The sequence below is a fragment of the Oppia nitens genome, unplaced genomic scaffold (assembly GCF_028296485.1).
Source record: "Oppia nitens isolate AA-2021 unplaced genomic scaffold, nextdenovo-longstitch-racon4-pilon3 scaffold5_pilon_pilon_pilon, whole genome shotgun sequence".
NCBI lineage: Eukaryota > Metazoa > Arthropoda > Arachnida > Sarcoptiformes > Oppiidae > Oppia > Oppia nitens.
Window position 1 is genome coordinate 4,315,632 of NW_026533243.1, and position 19,337 is coordinate 4,334,968.

The 19,337-nt window shown below is 22.3% G+C and overlaps 1 protein-coding gene across 3 annotated transcripts; it reads left to right on the top strand.

Moving 5' to 3' along the window:
* The first annotated feature begins 1,387 nt into the window (after nucleotides 1-1,387).
* On the top strand, nucleotides 1,388-19,199 carry LOC128961000 (Krueppel-like factor 6). Of its 3 annotated transcripts, none has more exons than XM_054307192.1 (4): nucleotides 1,388-1,448; nucleotides 16,905-17,235; nucleotides 17,349-17,571; nucleotides 18,914-19,199. In XM_054307192.1, the coding sequence occupies exons 2-4, from the start codon at nucleotides 16,924-16,926 to the stop codon at nucleotides 19,084-19,086; spliced, it is 708 nt and encodes a 235-aa protein (XP_054163167.1). In that variant the 5' UTR covers nucleotides 1,388-1,448; nucleotides 16,905-16,923; the 3' UTR covers nucleotides 19,087-19,199. The 3 variants fall into 3 exon arrangements, with proteins under 3 accessions (XP_054163167.1, XP_054163169.1, XP_054163168.1); XM_054307194.1 differs by lacking the exon at nucleotides 1,388-1,448 and adding an exon at nucleotides 13,844-13,903; XM_054307193.1 differs by lacking the exon at nucleotides 1,388-1,448 and adding an exon at nucleotides 14,345-14,425.
* Nucleotides 19,200-19,337: the final 138 nt, after the last annotated feature.

Genomic DNA, 19,337 nt, shown 5'->3' on the forward strand with positions numbered 1-19,337 from the left:
TAATGAAATAATTATGAATTGTCTTCAAAAATGATGTATAAATTGGTATAAAAGGTCTAGAGTTAGCCAATAATAATTTTACAATAACTATAGACTATTGTTTATTTTGAGTGGAAATTCCCTCAAAAAATTTACTAAAACATAATTATTAAATGTTTAGACTAAAGAATGATATTGAAGATCATGGTTTTTATAATAGTGATTCAATTTATGATAATATATAAATATTAATAATAATAAAATTTATTTTTATATATTTATAAAATTGTAGCAACCTAATAATTTATAAAATATAACCAGGTTATAATTTGGTGACTAAATGTTAGATGTTTAGGAATTTACCCGTTAATGCTATAGCAGAGCCTTTAATGCCTAACCCCTAAAGGCATCTAATTTTTCATTTTACTGATGTCTATGTGTGATGTGTTTGCATGCAATGTAATGCATTTAATATCAGACATTATCAGGTATTAGGTATTACGTCACTTTTGGGTATTTTAAATATTAGTCTCCATTTATTCAGTGCATCTCTCTCTCTCTCTCTCTCTCTCTCTCTCTCTCTCTCTCTCTCTCTCTCTCTCTCTCTCTCTCTCTCTCTCTCTCACTATTCAATATTTTTTAATATTTTTAATTCTCGTTTTGTGTGCTGAGGGTTGACCTTCACATGTAGTAGTGCTGAGAGTCCTGTGCTAACAGTGCGTACCTATTGAATACACCTTTAGAGCTAAAAATGCTGAACACACCCAACAACACAACACATACATACATAACCTCTCTCTCCACTCCAGTCTCTCTCCTATTTATCTCATGTAAGCATAACTTATTTGAAAAGGAAAAAAGTTTTTGCTTTTGCTTTAAGTGTTTTGAATCTTTGCTCACAATTTTGTACGAAATTTATTAAAATATTTTTTATACTTAAAATTTATATATTTCTCTATTTTTATTCATATATTTATAGATTTTTTTGCAATTGATTTACATGTGATTCAAGAGTTTTTGGTTGCAAAGTAATCTCAAAATTTTAAAAAGTATTATAAAATCTTTGTGTATTTGGTTTATAATTTAGTGGTTGAAAATACTGTTGGTTTTAGACAAGTGTCACATCATATGCGATAAGAAGTACTTTTCACACCATCACTCAGTTATCTCAACATAATCTACTTGTGCCACACAATCATAATAATACAGTAATAACAAGTCTTTACTATTTCTATGAATACCAGTGCCGAACACACGTAATATAAATTAACTCTGATTTTTGATTTAATGAAAATTATTATTTTGAAAATGAACTGTTATAACCCATTATAATTTTAAATAATTACATTGTTTGTCTGAATTATTAAGTAATATAAAAAATTTTATTTATATTGTGACAAAATATCTTTTTATTTAAAAAACTGATTAATTGGTCAATAATTTTGTTGAAATTCATCGTTTATTAAAAGGTAAGCCAATCCGATAATAAAATTATTAAATCTGATTTAACACAATTATTTTTTATATTTATAATTTTATATTGTAAACAAATATCTATATTTTGGGAAAATTAATTTCACATAATTATATTTTTATTTTATTTGATTGTTTTCATTTATATATTAATAATAGATATGACATATTGTTAAATATAATAAATTAACTTGGTCATGCTAGTGTGCACATTATGTTTAATTTAGTTCATGATTTCTCACAATTAATACAATATGTGTACATTTAGTAAAATAATTTCAAAGTCACTAACAATTAAATAATATAAAGTATTAATATTTAGATAACTTGGTGCTCAAAAACCACATACAGAGTCTATTATGTGTTTACAATGTATTACAGACTTATTATGCATTATGGGATTTTACATTGTTTTTACTTTCAATTATAAAAAATATTTTGAATGTTTAATGATTTATATATAATTATATAATTTTACTCAATTTATTTCACTATATAAAATGACTTATAAATTGTTATATATAATGAACGGTAATAACAATCATTTTTATTTAATAAGTTAATGTAATGTTATGTAGATTTTATTATCTAAGGTAGTGTATGATAGTATAGTATTTTTAAATTACAGATATATTAAAAATAAATATTGTAGTATTCATAAAAATTAAAATCATTTATTATTACATTGTTTGAAATATCTATGATATATTTATAAATATTTAATTATTAGTGTATTATATTTTTTACTGTATATACAGTTATATAATATATTTTTTTATATGGAATTGTAAATTTTTAATAAAAATTTATATTGTTTTAATTATTTAAAGTATTTAAATTGTTTGAATTTTGAAAAATATAATAATACTCATTAGCACTCATAATCATTCTCAATGACCACAGAGTTTATAAACCTTTGCTCCGGGAGTTTGATCAGACATATCATAATCGATGCCAACATTTCATTAAAAACTATTACAAGTTAGTTGTATGCAACCAAACACCCGGTCCTCTGGTTTTTGCCATTTTATTCACTTCATTCTGGTTGAGCCCAGAGTGTACTCGAGACACGACATTCCAGTGTGAGGTGTGGTTCACTATATAAGTCTTGCAAAAAATGCAAATATATAGCAGTTTCCGGTCCATAAGCCCGGAGCCGACTCCAAAACTAACATTTCACTCAATTTACTACCCATAGACTGACTTTTAGTGAATATATATTAGACTGATGTTATATAATCTCGGTTTTTATTTGCAATTATCTGTATCTTATTTATCATTTAATTTTTAAGAACTACTAATTAATGTTTGTTAAAAATTATTATTGTTAATAAATATGTTTATAATTAGTTTTACATCTAATTTTTAATAAAGTTATTTTTTGACAGAAAATGCAAATACTAGGTCAGCTTATCAGAGCCATATTTAAATTATCTAATATTATATAAATTTTAATTTAAACTTAATTAACTTTAATTTCATTATATTTCGTATTTCTATATATCTTACAATTTATTAACATTTTGTATAAATAGTTTAATTTGTTAATATTTTATATGAGTTAAATTATAAATATAACACATTTAGTTGTACAAATTATTAAGTTTTTTAGTTTATTATATAACTTATTAATATTTAATTAGCCAAATATGAATGCAATTAATTAATATTATCTGTATTGATAATTACAGATCATTAATAATGAGACGATATTTTATAATTATATAAAAATATAAAGTAATAAAAATGACAACAATTTTTAAGGAATTTCCCCATATTTTGTTTTTTAAAATCCTTGAATCGTCAACAATAATCCAGAAACTTTTATAAATACATAATATATTTTATAATTTACAATAACACATAACACAATAACAAACAATTTTTTATTATTTCTAATATCCTCCCCACCCCTTAACATGAGGTGTAGACTAAACTTATATATTTACCGTATGTAATGTCCACACCTCTGTTTAAATTACAAAAACATTTAAATGAATTATTTTTACATTTTATTTGAGACAAACCCAATGGTTGTTATTATTTAAATTATAAAATGATTATTATTCTTATATTTTCAATTAATATATTAATTTAGAACTTATTAGAGTAATAATGTTATTTATAAATAGTAAATTTACTTAAATTATGTATACTTCATTTATATGTGATAGCTCATTTTATGAACATTTTAAATTTGTTTTTTATTATACCTTTATTATTATATATACAATTATACCAATATTTTATTAGATTTTAAATTGAAGATAAAATTATATTAAATCTTGTTTTGTTGGTTATTATTTTTCGTACTTATTTGTTAATATAATACAATAAATAGTAATTTATTAGTTGTATAATAACTTAAGTGTGTGAATATCTATTAATTTTTATTCTTATAATATATTATCCTTTTATTATTACAGTACATAATATAGAGTATGTATTTTATGCCATTATTATGAACTATAAGTCAGAGTACTATCAATATTATTATAATAATAGCTGTAAATTATATACAGCTTATATCTTCTACCTATTATGGCCAGGTATTCAATAGTGCTGTCATATATATATATAGACAAAATATTGTTATTATTATTAAATTAAATAATAAATATAAATTTGAATTTTAATATTTAATAAGCTATTGAATGTACAAAACAAAGGTTTTATACTCTCATAAAATGTAGTTTAGTTATGAATGAAAGGCACAGACAATATGTTATTTATTAATACAGTATATGATAGTGAATCGGTGTGTAGTCCTTATGCCCTCTCGTTCATCAATCACTGTCCACAACAGGTGTCGGCCGTCAGAAACCACCTCTTATTGAGCACATATAGCAAGTTATGCTAAATTAAGGCCACTCTCTCTTCAAACAATTCATATGTAATATAAAAAATGATAAAATTATGTTTTAAATATGTATTAATTTCACATATAATTTATACTCTTTATGAAAAAATCTATTCTATATATGAATGATATGAATGATACATATGTCGTACATATTATATACCGTTTCTGATGAGCACTAGAGAGGAGTATGTTTTAGGTTAAGGTATTTCATTAAATACCTTTCAACAAACTGTTGGATTTCAGTCATATTTTGAGGCATATATTCTATAAATATTACTTATAATTTCATTGATCTATTTAATCAATAATTTATTTAAAATTGTTTAATTAACAAAACTAACAAATTTAATATAATTCAAGTCATATTATTATCAAAAAATTTATTATTTTTGCATTATGCATAATTTTTTATGATTCATAATAATGTTATTAAATGACTTTCAATGATTTGTATAATAAAATAATTTGAATTTCAAATGTTTATTTGTTTGCAAAATTATTATTATTTATTTATTTTTGCCATATCAGGTAATCAATAAATAAATCACACAAATATATAAAAAAACATTTTTTTATATTAATTTTCAATTGAGTTTGACTTGAGTAATTTTTCTATTTTACAAGTATGTAGGTATGAAATGGTGGGTGCCTTACCTCCCCCATTGTATTACTCTGCACTTTACTATTTGTCCTCAAATGATATAATGACTTTACTGTACATTACATTCAATTTTATTTATCAATATTAATATAATTATACATTATATATAATTTAGAGCAACAATTTTGTGTGTTAATTATGTTTATTATAAAAACATAATACATCGTCTATTATATATGATATATGATGTGAATTGAGTTCAAAAGTGAAATAAAAACACGTGTAGTCGTGATTTACTTTAATAGTCATTCTTTTGATATACATTTACACCCTCTCCTCCCTCAACACAAGTCTAATATATATATAAGTTATATATATATATTATACAATTTTTCTTTGTAAATACAGTATAATATCTTTATTGTAATTAATACAGTACTTTAATGATAAATTGATAATTTAATTATTATTTTAGTTATTATAAGTATAATAATTTATTGTGTTGTACTCTATTTTATTGTAATCGCATTTTAGTGAATAAAATATTAAATTATAAGACACTACTTTATTTGATATAATAATTTTTGTTGTATAAATGCAATCAAATGAGTTGATTGATTGTAATTTACATTTTTTAAATGCTAAATTTCACAATTGTTTTTTTTAATAAAAATGTTTATACCCTAAACTTGGAGATCTCTCAATAGTATAAATATTTTTATAGTCCACACCCTGTAGGCCATTACATCTCTAACAGATGAAACAATTGTTAAAACATACAATAAATACATTGTATTATAAAAATATATGAATTAAATGCTTTTATAATCGCAAAAACGTGATTATTGACTAAACATTTACATAATTGTATGAACACGTCTCTAATTATTCTCTCTCTCTCTCTCTCTCTCTCTCTCTCTCTCACACACACACACACACACACACACACACACATACATACACTAATTTACTCACAAATGTTAGATAATAAACAGGCAAATCATTCACCTGTTTGGTGAATCAACACATAGTTTATTCAAAACATTTTATCTTTTTTAGTGCAAAGCAATGATTATACTACAGTACAGTATGTCTATTAATACTGTATTAATAAATATGTATTGAGAGCACATTAATTGTTATCAATGGGACATCCATTTGATCGATCTTTTAATATCTCTAAACTTTATTAGTTTTGAAACACTAAGTATAAGATCATAAATGAAAGAGATGGAGGAGAGATGTTTGGGTCACTCACCTAAATGTAAACCACCAGTAAGTGTATGTATGTATATATATATATATATATGTGAGTGTGTGTGTGTGTGTGTGTGTGTGTGTGTGTGTGTGTGTGTGTGTGTGTGTGTGTGTGTGTGTGTGTGTGTGTGACTTTTATTAATAATTTTTTGCATTTTATTTTGTTATTTGTAATGTGTGTAACATATTGGATGTGGAAACCCGTTATTATTATATGAACTCATATGAGAACTCATAAATAAAATAAATTTTTAGTATTTTTTATTTTACTTCATTTACTGCCTCTTGTATTTGATTCGCATTTAATATTAATTTAATAACAATTCAATTGCCAGTTGTGGTCAATACTGTTCACACACTTGTCTATAACAACAACATAATGTATATATGATGTAATGAAACCTCATTTTTCTCGTTTTTATTAATGTTATGTTGTTGTGGTTTATTGAGAACCGATTAGATATTAATGTATTGCTATATATGTTGGCGTAGACTAACAAAAATAAAGTTAGAGGTGGAGTAAGCCATGAATTTAACGATAATATAATATAAGCAATACTTGCTATTGTACTGTAATATTGCTTAATATCTTTGTATATCAAATATGTTGCTTAAAATATACTCGAATTTTAATGTTATTACAAATGCATTACAAATCTTTTGTTATTGTATTTTGCAATCACAAGAAATTTTTTACAATATGTTATATGAATTATAAGCAATGTTTGGGGTTATTACTATTACTATTACTATTACTATTACTATTACTATTACTATTACTATTACTATTACTATTACTATTACTATTACTATTACTATTACTATTACTATTACTATTACTATTACTATTACTATTACTATTACTATTACTATTACTATTACTATTACTATTACTATTACTATTACTATTACTATTACTATTACTATTACTATTACTATTACTATTACTATTACTATTACTATTACTATTACTATTACTATTACTATTACTATTACTATTACTATTACTATTACTATTACTATTACTATTACTATTACTATTACTATTACTATTACTATTACTATTACTATTACTATTACTATTACTATTACTATTACTATTACTATTACTATTACTATTACTATTACTATTACTATTACTATTACTATTACTATTACTATTACTATTACTATTACTATTACTATTACTATTACTATTACTATTACTATTACTATTACTATTACTATTACTATTACTATTACTATTACTATTACTATTACTATTACTATTACTATTACTATTACTATTACTATTACTATTACTATTACTATTACTATTACTATTACTATTACTATTACTATTACTATTACTATTACTATTACTATTACTATTACTATTACTATTACTATTACTATTACTATTACTATTACTATTACTATTACTATTACTATTACTATTACTATTACTATTACTATTACTATTACTATTACTATTACTATTACTATTACTATTACTATTACTATTACTATTACTATTACTATTACTATTACTATTACTATTACTATTAAATTCTATATTATACACTGTACTACAACAAATTATAATTAATATTAAAGTAAACTTATAAATATTACAATTTCTAATTTAAAATACATTGCTATCAAAATCAAAATTTAAAAATATATTTGTATTTGTTTATAAACTTGATTATTGGATTAAATTTTATATTACAACATTTATTTATTTTTACACTTAATTAGTATTTATTAATTAGTAACATTATAATACATTGATTTATTTATTTGATTTTATTTATGACAAATAATCTCAAATGTAATATTTAAAACACATTATTTTTTATGTAAAAATGTATTATTATCTGAAATTTATAGATATATTGGATATTCATAATAAATGCAAATACTAAGACTAATATTAAATAAAATTAATCAAATAAAACAATATCAGTATTGGATTTATTTTTTCAAAATACATACATAAAAAATAAAATATATAATCTATAGAATACTAAATTAAACCAATTGTTAAAATCATGTATTATATGATGGATTTGAGTTTGACATCACTTAATTTAAACAATAAAATAATGATTTAATGAATATTTTATAAAATTATCACTTTTAAGATATTACAAAAACTGAAAAACTATTTCTATTTAAAAGTGTATTTGTGATATATATTGTAAAACATTGTATATTTATTCAAACCGTTTTAATAAAAAGATTAACTTTGATATAAATCAACTTAAATTATTTAAATGCGAACGTTCTTAAGGTCTCTACCCCCTCCCCTCATTCGCAAAAGTTCATTTTGGACACACCCCACCCAAGTGAAAACGTAATATGTGAACTACCCCTAATTAGAAATATGAATTATAATCACATTTTAATTTGTAAATAATGAAAATCTTTAATCTTGCATTAAATATTAATTATACATACAATATACATAAAATACAATTATAAAATAACACAAATTGAGTCTCAATGTATTTGAAATATTTTTGAAATATTTAATTTATAAAACACTAAATTACTAATATGATTATTAAACTATTAATAATTTAGTTTAAATATTAATTTTTGCATATGTATTTACTGTGGCATTTTATTTACTATTATTTGTTGTAATTTTTATTATTATATTGGATACAGTATATTGTACCAGTATAAATAATACATGTATATATATACAGGTATATATATATATATATATATATAATTTATATTAAGTTAAAGTTATAATTTTTCTATGTCAGAAAATTGCCATTAATAAAATAATAAATAAAATTAAAGTATTTGATACATTATTTTTTAAAATGTAAAATACATGGTTGTCAACAATTTGCTAAAAGATATAATAATAATATTAATAATATTAAATCTTTCAAAACAAATACTATTATACTGTATGTTAAATAGATTGTTGTGTGAAATAATTGTTAATTATTTATATTATTTATGAATACATTTAAAATTTCTTGAGATTAAATTTATTCAAATGAATTATTTTTCATAACTAATTTATTAAATGTTTGCTATAAATACAATGTTTAAACCTGTATATAATTTGTTTTCAAATAATAAATAAAATATACTTTATATTATTATTACTTACAAGTAACAAGTAAACAGTAGTTTATAATAACATTATTTATATTTATACATTATATAATAATACACTACTTTCGTTATTTTATAAAGTTATAAAACTCGAAATTAATTTATTATTATTATTTGTAACTCTGTAAATAATTTTTAAATATTGAGGATTTCCTACTTTTTATATAATAGTGCACATAGTTGTACAATAAGATGATATGAAAACTATGAATAGTTAGTGAATATCATCTATAAAAAACTGATTTGATGTATGCTCTCAATAGTGTACCTCATTATTAAAGTGCTGATATAGTGTGAACTCAATTTGAATATTTGAGCGCAAATCACAAAAACTATTGTCTTTTTGTTTATTTATCTAACTTTTTGTTGTTTTGTATTAGTCAGTTAACTGTTAAAAAAATTATTTGTTAGTTTGTTTAGCCACTGGCCAAATACCATAGACATTATGTATGACTTGACATCACTTTTGCACGTTTTTATTGATGCACTAATCATACAAAGGGAGTGAATTATATTATAGCAGAAATATTTGAAAATGTGATTTTTATTATTAATATAATTTATTTGCATATAACCATACAGTGCACATTCAAATAAGTTTATATTTAAGAAAAGTAACTTTTGAGATAAGGGTAGACACTGAGCACCTGTAATCTTGCTTTATTTTATTTATCATTTTCATAGTACATGATATATATATTTTTATATAAATTTATGTAATTCAATAATATCTCAATGCCATAGATTAATACTGTACTTTTATTTTAAAATATTACTTATAAACAGTATATTACATAATGTATATAATAATTTACATATAAATTATATGTAAAGTATATGTTTATATATTTTATTATAAATAACTTTGTATATTAAATTGTAATTTAGCAGGATTTACACGTAACTATATTGGTGTACACAATATACATATATAATTGTTATGTTATATCATAATATATGACATAAGAACTGATGTTTTATTATTTGTTCATAAGTTTTATTTAATATTTACTTTATTTTATTTTTTTAGCATTTATAATAAGAAGTACTAGTGTTAGACAAGCTTGAATTAAATTGCAATTCAATAAAATTTATAAAAGTTGAATATAAAATTTTTATTGTAGTTTATAAATAAAAAAAATAATTAGTATATATATATACTAATTTACAGTATTTTAAACATAATTTTGTTAGTTTTAAATATATAATATTATCGAATGTTTAATAATCTTTTATTTTAAATTACTTTACTTAATATTTGTAGTAAATTCTATTTTAATGAATATTTATTACTTTGATTATTATTTTATATGTTAATTAAGTATATAATTTATAATAAAATATAGTTATTAATTTATATTTTAACACAAAAGGTTTTTTGAGAAAATTATTACTTTTTATCAAATTTATTTATCTTAATATATATTATTTTTCTATAAATTATAAAATAGAAAAAAAATGTGGTCTGACTTAATAAGTATTAATATTATTGCACAATAACTGGGAAGAAATATGAAATTTGTTTTAGCCTTTTATGTTAGTATATTATTTTATTTAACAAATTAACCGACAATTTACAAGCTTTTTAGGTTTTAGATTTATTGAGATATTTAAATTAATATTACTATTTTTACTTAAATAGTACATATATATACTGTATATAAATATTGTTTATTAAATACAGTATTTTTGTTGTTATTTAAATATAATTTAGGTATAAGTCGTTTAACCAATAAAGAAAAAAAGTATCAGAAAAAGTCATTTACATGAATTATTGATATATATTTATATTGTATATTAGTTTTATTTTTATCGTCAATTAAGAAACTGTTAAATGATAACCCAATTAATTAATATCTTATATATTTGTTTACTTATGTCCACAATTTTATTTTATTACTTTTTTAAGTTATGCTTTTGTTTTTAAGCAATAATTTATTTTACATTAGTTTATTGCGTTAATTTATTAAAAAAAAAATTATAAAAAATATTAATATATTATGAATTAATATAAAATATTATTATAAATATAGATTTCTTATACTGAAACTTCTATATTGAAATGTTTGATATAATTAAAACACGCCTTTTGTATATTTTTTTAATGATGATGGATTGGACGGCGATATACTGTATTAGATATTTATTTTTATATTTGCTTTTATTTTATTTATATGTTTAATACGTAATGTTAGAAATGTTTCTTATATTAACTTATTGTTTAAAAAATATTTTTATAATTGATATAATCATTATAAATGAGTGATGAGATTTATATATATATATATATATATATATATTAAATTTGCTTTAAATTATTAGTTAATTTCTATTTTATTAAAAATAGCACTACACTTAATTAAACTATTATATATTCAAATTATATTAACATTGATTTAGATTTCAAAGTTTAATTTGATTGTAAACTGTGGTTGTGGTATAAAGTTATATAAAGTTTATACTATAACTATTAAACATTATTTAAATCTAATTATTTTTTGTACTTTTCGACTTCGATTATACACTAAAGTATATTTAATACAATACATGACTTTTTATTATATCAGATACAAAACTTTTTTTTTGTATGATAATGCAAATATATTGATGTAGAGCAGGGAAAATAGTTAATAAATATTATATTAGAAATGACAAATTATTGAATTAATATATATATATATATATATAATTTACTGCAAATACTGTAAATATAATCTAAAATTAAAATTGTCATTTTTATTAACTAAAAAATAATTAAAATAAAAATGGTTTTAATCAATTGCTTAACTAATATTACAGTACTTTAATAATATATTTTATACCCCCTGTGCTCTGATTACCCATTCTTTATATTTTATAATAAATGCAATAAAAACATAAAATATAAAGTTTTAAAATAGAAATTATTTTTTCTCAAAATAAAATATGAATAAATATGTACATCAATGAGCTCTATCCTCATCCCGTGCATAGCACAGGTCCAAAGCATACATATATAAGTTTGTGATAAAATGCTAATCGCAGTCACGGATCACATCAAAGTCGTGATCAGATCTCAGAGAAATTTATGTAAAGAGCGGGTGAGGTCTTTACAAAACCAAAAGCGCAAACACATAGCTATGTAGTCATTGGGATGGCATACACACCACGAGTTCACTGAGCGCACAGCCATATATATCCTGAGTGTGTTGAGAGAGAATCGGGTGGAGTGAGAAATACTGGTCCTCTAACTCTCCGCAAACACTGTATGACTGTTTGATAAGAGTTTGAGAGCACAACCATTTGGACGATGTGTGTCCCTTCTCTACCCTAAATAAAGGAAGACTAGTACAGTATTATAGAGAATGAGTGCCTCCTATGATGTGGTGGATCAACATTTTCATAGTGTAGACCCTGTGCTCGTTCTCCCTGTGCGTGCCTCTCAGTCTATTGATTGCAGTGCAACAGTTAAGAGGCGCAGTGATGGCAAACACAGACACATGTATGTGAGTGACTGCAGTCACTGCACACTCCACTCTTTGTCCAAAACAAACCCATACCCACTCTCAATACACACGCAAACCGAAAAAATCACTCACAGATCTGTATTTGTGTGCTCAGCCTGTAGTCTACTTCCACCTGCCATTCAAGACAGTCAATATCCAGCTCTCTCTTTAAGCTATTCACTCATACACTTCAACTATCAGTGCTTTATTTTTCGACAATCTTAGACCAGACCTATGACTTATACATCATTGTAAATGATGTTCAGTTTGTTTTTAATATATAAACTATATTAACGTGAATTTTGTGTCAATTTTTTAAAAAATATTTCCTTTTATACAATTTATAAATAAAGTGAAAATTAATTATATTTATATTTTTTAATTAAAAAAAATATTAATAAATTTTATTACTTTTTTGCTGGTGTTATATAAATATTGTATAGAAATTTTTATTTTTGTGATTTTTTATTTGATATCAATTTTACTGATATAGACGTCTTTCACAGCACTGAGAATGTATTGAGTTTTGATACCAAAAAAGTTTTCCCCATATTTACTCTCATATGAGAAAATATTTTATGTGTTAATTGAATTTAACAAAAAATATTAATATAATATTTTTTATTTGATTTTATTTTATTGACACAATTATTGTTTATTATGTTGTACTAACCATTTTTGAAACATAGATTTGTTAGGTAACGACGCTTTTAAGAGTAGATTTGATATAATGACAATAATTTATAAATTATTCAACACTTTTTGATTGAATAATATCTGAATAATAATCAGCTGTTGAGTTGCAGTCAGATCTCAACATTCAAATATATTTACAATATTTTTAAATAAGTGTTTTGTTAGACATTTGAAGGATATATAATATTTGTTTAGATTTGATTTATTCAATCAGTGTTTTATACTCAACAAAAAATTGGATATATAATAACAACAAAATCTGATGAATATAATTTTTAATAATTTTTGTAATAATTACATGATTTTTATAATGACAATAAATCCATAAAAATATTCACTTTTTTGATGATCAATTTTATTGAATTTAATGGCTATTTTATATTAGAAAAATATAAGATTGTGATAAAATTGTGCCATATTTTAAGGGTAAGTGTTATTTTATAAAATATTTTTATTTAGTTAATATCATTATATATATAGAAAATGAAATGTATTGAAGAGTTTTATAGTTTATCATTATATTTATTGTGTTAAACCAGTATATCTAAAAATATCTAGTTTTAAATTGAAACTTTCAATATTGAACTATCTTTTAATATCATAAATACACAGTAAAGTACTGTTTGGAATTTACCCAAACTAACTGATCATTTATCAAATACTTATATGATTTGAACCATTTTTTTAAATGAGATGATTTTTAAACAATTTAATAATTAATAAATAAATAATAATAATAATAAAATAAATATATTAAAGATATAAAATAAATAATTTGTTTTTTCAAGTTGAGTCTTATGACTTACACTATGTGAATATATAAATAAGTTGTTATCATATCAGTCATAATGAATTATCGACAATATGTGAGTGTGTGAGTGATAAGTGGTTGCATAACGAGGACACCTCCCAATCTGTGATGACATCCAAGGTTATTGTCCACAGATTGTATGATTTTATATATTTTTATTATTATATTAATATCTGGTTAATGTGATCTTGTATTTCATCTTTTTTACATTTTAATTTTCAAATTATATTTGTAATCAGATTTGTTAAAATATTTATTATTTTAGTTTTTCATTATTTTTTCCTTGAACATATGATAAAATATTGAGTTTTAAATTTTTAGTTTTACCAAATGTTTTTTTATATTGTAAATGAATTATTTATAATGTTGATATATTTCAGTTATAATTGTTTATAAAATATTTTTACATAAATATGTAAATAAACATTAACAATAAAATACTTATAGGTGTTATACATTAATTAGTTTTATAAATCAAAAATACAGATTTGAGTTTTGTGTTAGAAACTGATTGATAAATATAAATGTTTTGATGAGTTAGTTGCATATATTGTATATATATATAGTAAGTGATACATATTATATTAATTAACAAACTTAAACATTTAGTTCAGAACTTTGATTAATAGCTACAAATAAAAAAAAATTAAAAAAATAAAAAATGTTTATTTTTAAGATTTTTGTACAATTGTTTCTGAAGATAAAAACTTTTTATTTGCTTTCATTTAATGTGTTAAATCAATTTTGTACACACAATACATTTACAAATGTTATAACAATCTATTTAATATCTCTTCACTAAAAAAATCAAATCTAAAATACTATTTTATTTTTGTTTTTATTAGTTGCACACGTTTTTTACTGTTCAATGAATTTGTTTTACTTGATTACTATTTTATTACTCATACTATTTATTACACACACTTTATATAGTGTAGAGAATTAGAAACAATGCATTAATAATAATTTAATGCCATATAATATTCGGTATACTATAATTGATTTTAACAGTTATTGTCTATGTATTTATCATTAAAATACATTTTAGATATATAGCTTAATTTGCTGTTATATAAGTGATGGCTCATTACGATTAACCTGTGCTTAAACTTTGTATAATTGAATGTGTATTTTACTTAAAATTGCTAATAATTGCATTACAATTTAAGCAATGAGCCAACACTATGAACTAAATAATATACAGTACACACCCAAAACTTATGTACAAAACTAATTTTTTACAAAAGCTATTTGAGATAATCATTATACAGTAAATAAATAGTCAATAATGTAAATTACAGTAGCGTAATTGAAATTATAAACATTTGCTCAATTTAATTAATTTTTTAATGTTATAATTTGCAACTAATAAATTAAAGAATTAAAATGAACTAGTACATTTTTGAAAAAAATTGTATTTTTTCTGACAAATCATTTATTAAAAATTTATAAGAGTTTGTTTGGTTCCATTAAAATACCATAAATTACATTAATGTATATAATATAATTAGATAACTTAATAATTAATAAATACTATAATAAATGTATTGTAAATTAACACAATTATATTTTGTTAATTTACACTATTTTTTATTAGAAAATATAATAACTAAAATTAAAGAATTCAAATTTATTACTACAGAATTTTATAGTTTTTTATATTAACTTCACATACCTGTCCTAATATCCCTGTGCTTAACGACATTAAAAATAATTCAACTATATATTAATTTGTCAGAAATTCAAGTGAAATGTTTTAGTTGGTTCACTCAAATGGTTGATACCCTGTTAACAAACAGTCTGATTCATGTTTTATATAATAAAAGGTAGAATAGTATTATATTATAGTATGTTTACCCCTCCTATGATGTGGTGGATCAAGATTTTCATAGTGTAGAGTCTACTGTAGACCCTATGCTCATTCTCCCGGTGCGTGCCTCTCAATCTGCACATAGTTTTGAACAATCGTATGTAACTAACAGATGGCAAAGACATACACATTGACACTGAATGTGATTCACTACACACTCCACTCTTTGTCTAAACCAAACCCCACTCTCAATACAAACCGAGAAAATCACTCACAGATGTTGCAGAGCCTGTAGTCTACTTCCACCTGCCATTCAAGACAGTCAATATCCAGTCCTCTCGTCTACAGTAGCTATATATACAGTGTTATAGTATTATACACTAAAAACTACCAGTGCTTTATTCCTCGACAATTTCAGACCCAGACTCAGCACTAATATGTCATTGTAAATGATGTTCAGTTGCTTTCTATATAAATATATATACAGTATATATACCGCTATATTCTTTTGTGAATATTTTCATCAAATTTATAAGTATTATATTATTTAAATTTATCTCATTTTTGTTATTTTGTTTGATGTGTTTTTTTTAAATAGTGAAATTGAAATTATTAAAGGTTAAGAAAATTGCAATATTGAAAATATTGATACTTATTTGTTGCACATAAATGTTATTTTTGCAATGTTTATAATTGCGCTACAATTAAATAGTTTAAAATCAAATGCATTTATATTAATTACAAATACATATTGAAATTTAATAAAGAAATAAATTTTATAACAAAAAATATATTGTTAAATACAGATTTGCATAATAGTGGTGAATGGCAGAGTTCACACTGAAGATGGCTGAATGTCCTCCGGTGCAGATGGAACCGGTAGATCTGTCAATGGGCAAGAAGTATAGTAAAACAGTGAACTGTCATCGTTTTCATAATCACCACAAGAAATCACTTAATGGTAGTTCTCAGTCAGCGGCGGCAGCAGCGGCCAGTCTTTTACACCGACATCATAACGGTTCCTTCACTAATGGATTATTAGCAGCCATTTATACACATAACAATTGTATACCGACATCACCCATATCACCATCAATAGCTGTTCCCATCTCACCCTTATTGGGATCGTCGCCATTGGTATATTGTGTTACATATTTAATAGTGATTAGCTCTAAAAATAATAAATTTTATTTTATTACAAATATATTAATAAAATAATTTAATTATAATATTGCACTTATATATAATAGGCAACATCAACAGTCATGTTAAATAGTAGTAATATTAACTCATTATCAATGGTCTCATCGGGAACCACATCGACACTGAACTCACAAACCAACAGTTCCTCACCCATTGATTATTATAAAGAAAGTTTAAGACGTCGTAAAGTTCATAGATGTGATTACGATGGCTGTGAAAAAGTCTATACTAAAAGCTCACACCTAAAGGCACATAAAAGAACCCATACAGGTATGAACAGTAATTTTTTTTGTATTAATATTACAACTAGTCGTCCAATATATAATAATTAACTAATTTATATCACTTATTCATTTATATTATTCAATGTAAACATTTTACATTCAATTAACAGAATATAAAACAATTTTTAAAATTTTTGTTTTTTATAGATCAATCACAAGTATAAAGTGATTAAATAGATAGATATCTTAAATTGAACCTAATTAAATATATAGATATTAGAAATTTCCAGAATCAGCCAGATAATCTATATTGGCCAACTAGAAAAATCAGCTAGATAAATTATATTATGTCTAAAATTGTTACATGTTATTGATATATAAATATGATGTTTTTAGCAAAATTTGTTAAATAAATTATAAAAAGAAAGTAAATCAAGTTTAATACCTATTACTCTATTTTTACTTATTATCTTAAGTAATAAGAAAAAATTAAATTTACATTTCTGATCGCTTAATACTGTAGACGTGTATTCAAATTACACGTAAACACACAATTGATAACTTAATAATGAATTACCGGTTCTTATAATATCGGTGTAAAATAATAAATTATAACTACTTGAATTGAATGTGTTAAAATTGTTTTAAATTTTTAATTAAATATAGTTTTGCATTTTTTACAATAGTGGGTTTAGATTAGGCTTTACAATTAAACCCATTTCTATGAATCAAAACTAAACCGAAACCATTAGTTATTACATAATAATTTATGTTTGTGTATTATTCAACATATCTTAAAGTTTAGTTTACAACAATATTTGTAATTCAAGTAATCATAATTAAACACTTTTAGGATATGTTATAAAATAGTATAATTTCAAAAATACTGTTACATATAATTACATATTTGATTAATAACTATTTAAATTAATATATAAAACTTGCTATAGTTTTAAGAAATAATATACTATACATTATGTGTCAAGTTTACTTAAAAAGTATATTTATTTGCAATTATATTTTTTATTTAATGATAATTTTTAATAGATTAATAAAGTATTTAATTTGATTATAATAAAGCTTTTATTATAAATATTAAATTGATTATTTTGGTCTTAAAATATACAAAAATGTGAATGCATTTAATTATAAATTTAATTAATTTTCGGATCTTTAGTTATTAAATTATATAGAGTTAACATTTTTAATATTAAATTAAAAATTTATTTTTAAATCTCTTTTTTAAAATTATTATTTAATCTGCTATAATTAAAAACAGTTTTAATTAACAATTATTAACTTCTGAAATAATTTAATTTAATTTTGTTTTTTATTTGGCGCATATTTTGTTAGTTAATTGAGTATTAATTGTATTAATATATGTATAGGTGAGAAGCCATACACGTGTACGTGGGAGGGTTGCACGTGGAAGTTTGCACGTTCTGATGAGTTGACCAGACATTTCCGCAAACACACGGGTCAGAAGCCATTCAAGTGTCAGTTATGTCAGCGGTCTTTCTCCCGATCGGATCACTTGTCGCTACATATGAAGAGACATTGACTTGAATTGGTATCTCTCAACCCATCTCTTTGTTTTAGTAATCAATACATTCCTAACTTTTGAAAACTATTTATTAAATGTTAACAAATTAAGAGTATATTATTATATAAAATTGTGGCAAATATTATTATTATTGATTATTATTTGAATAATTACTGCCCTAAAAGTACAACACAATTCACTAATTAAAATCTCAATCAATGGTTGTGTTTAAACATTATTTTGTTAAAAATTTTAATATATTATTATTG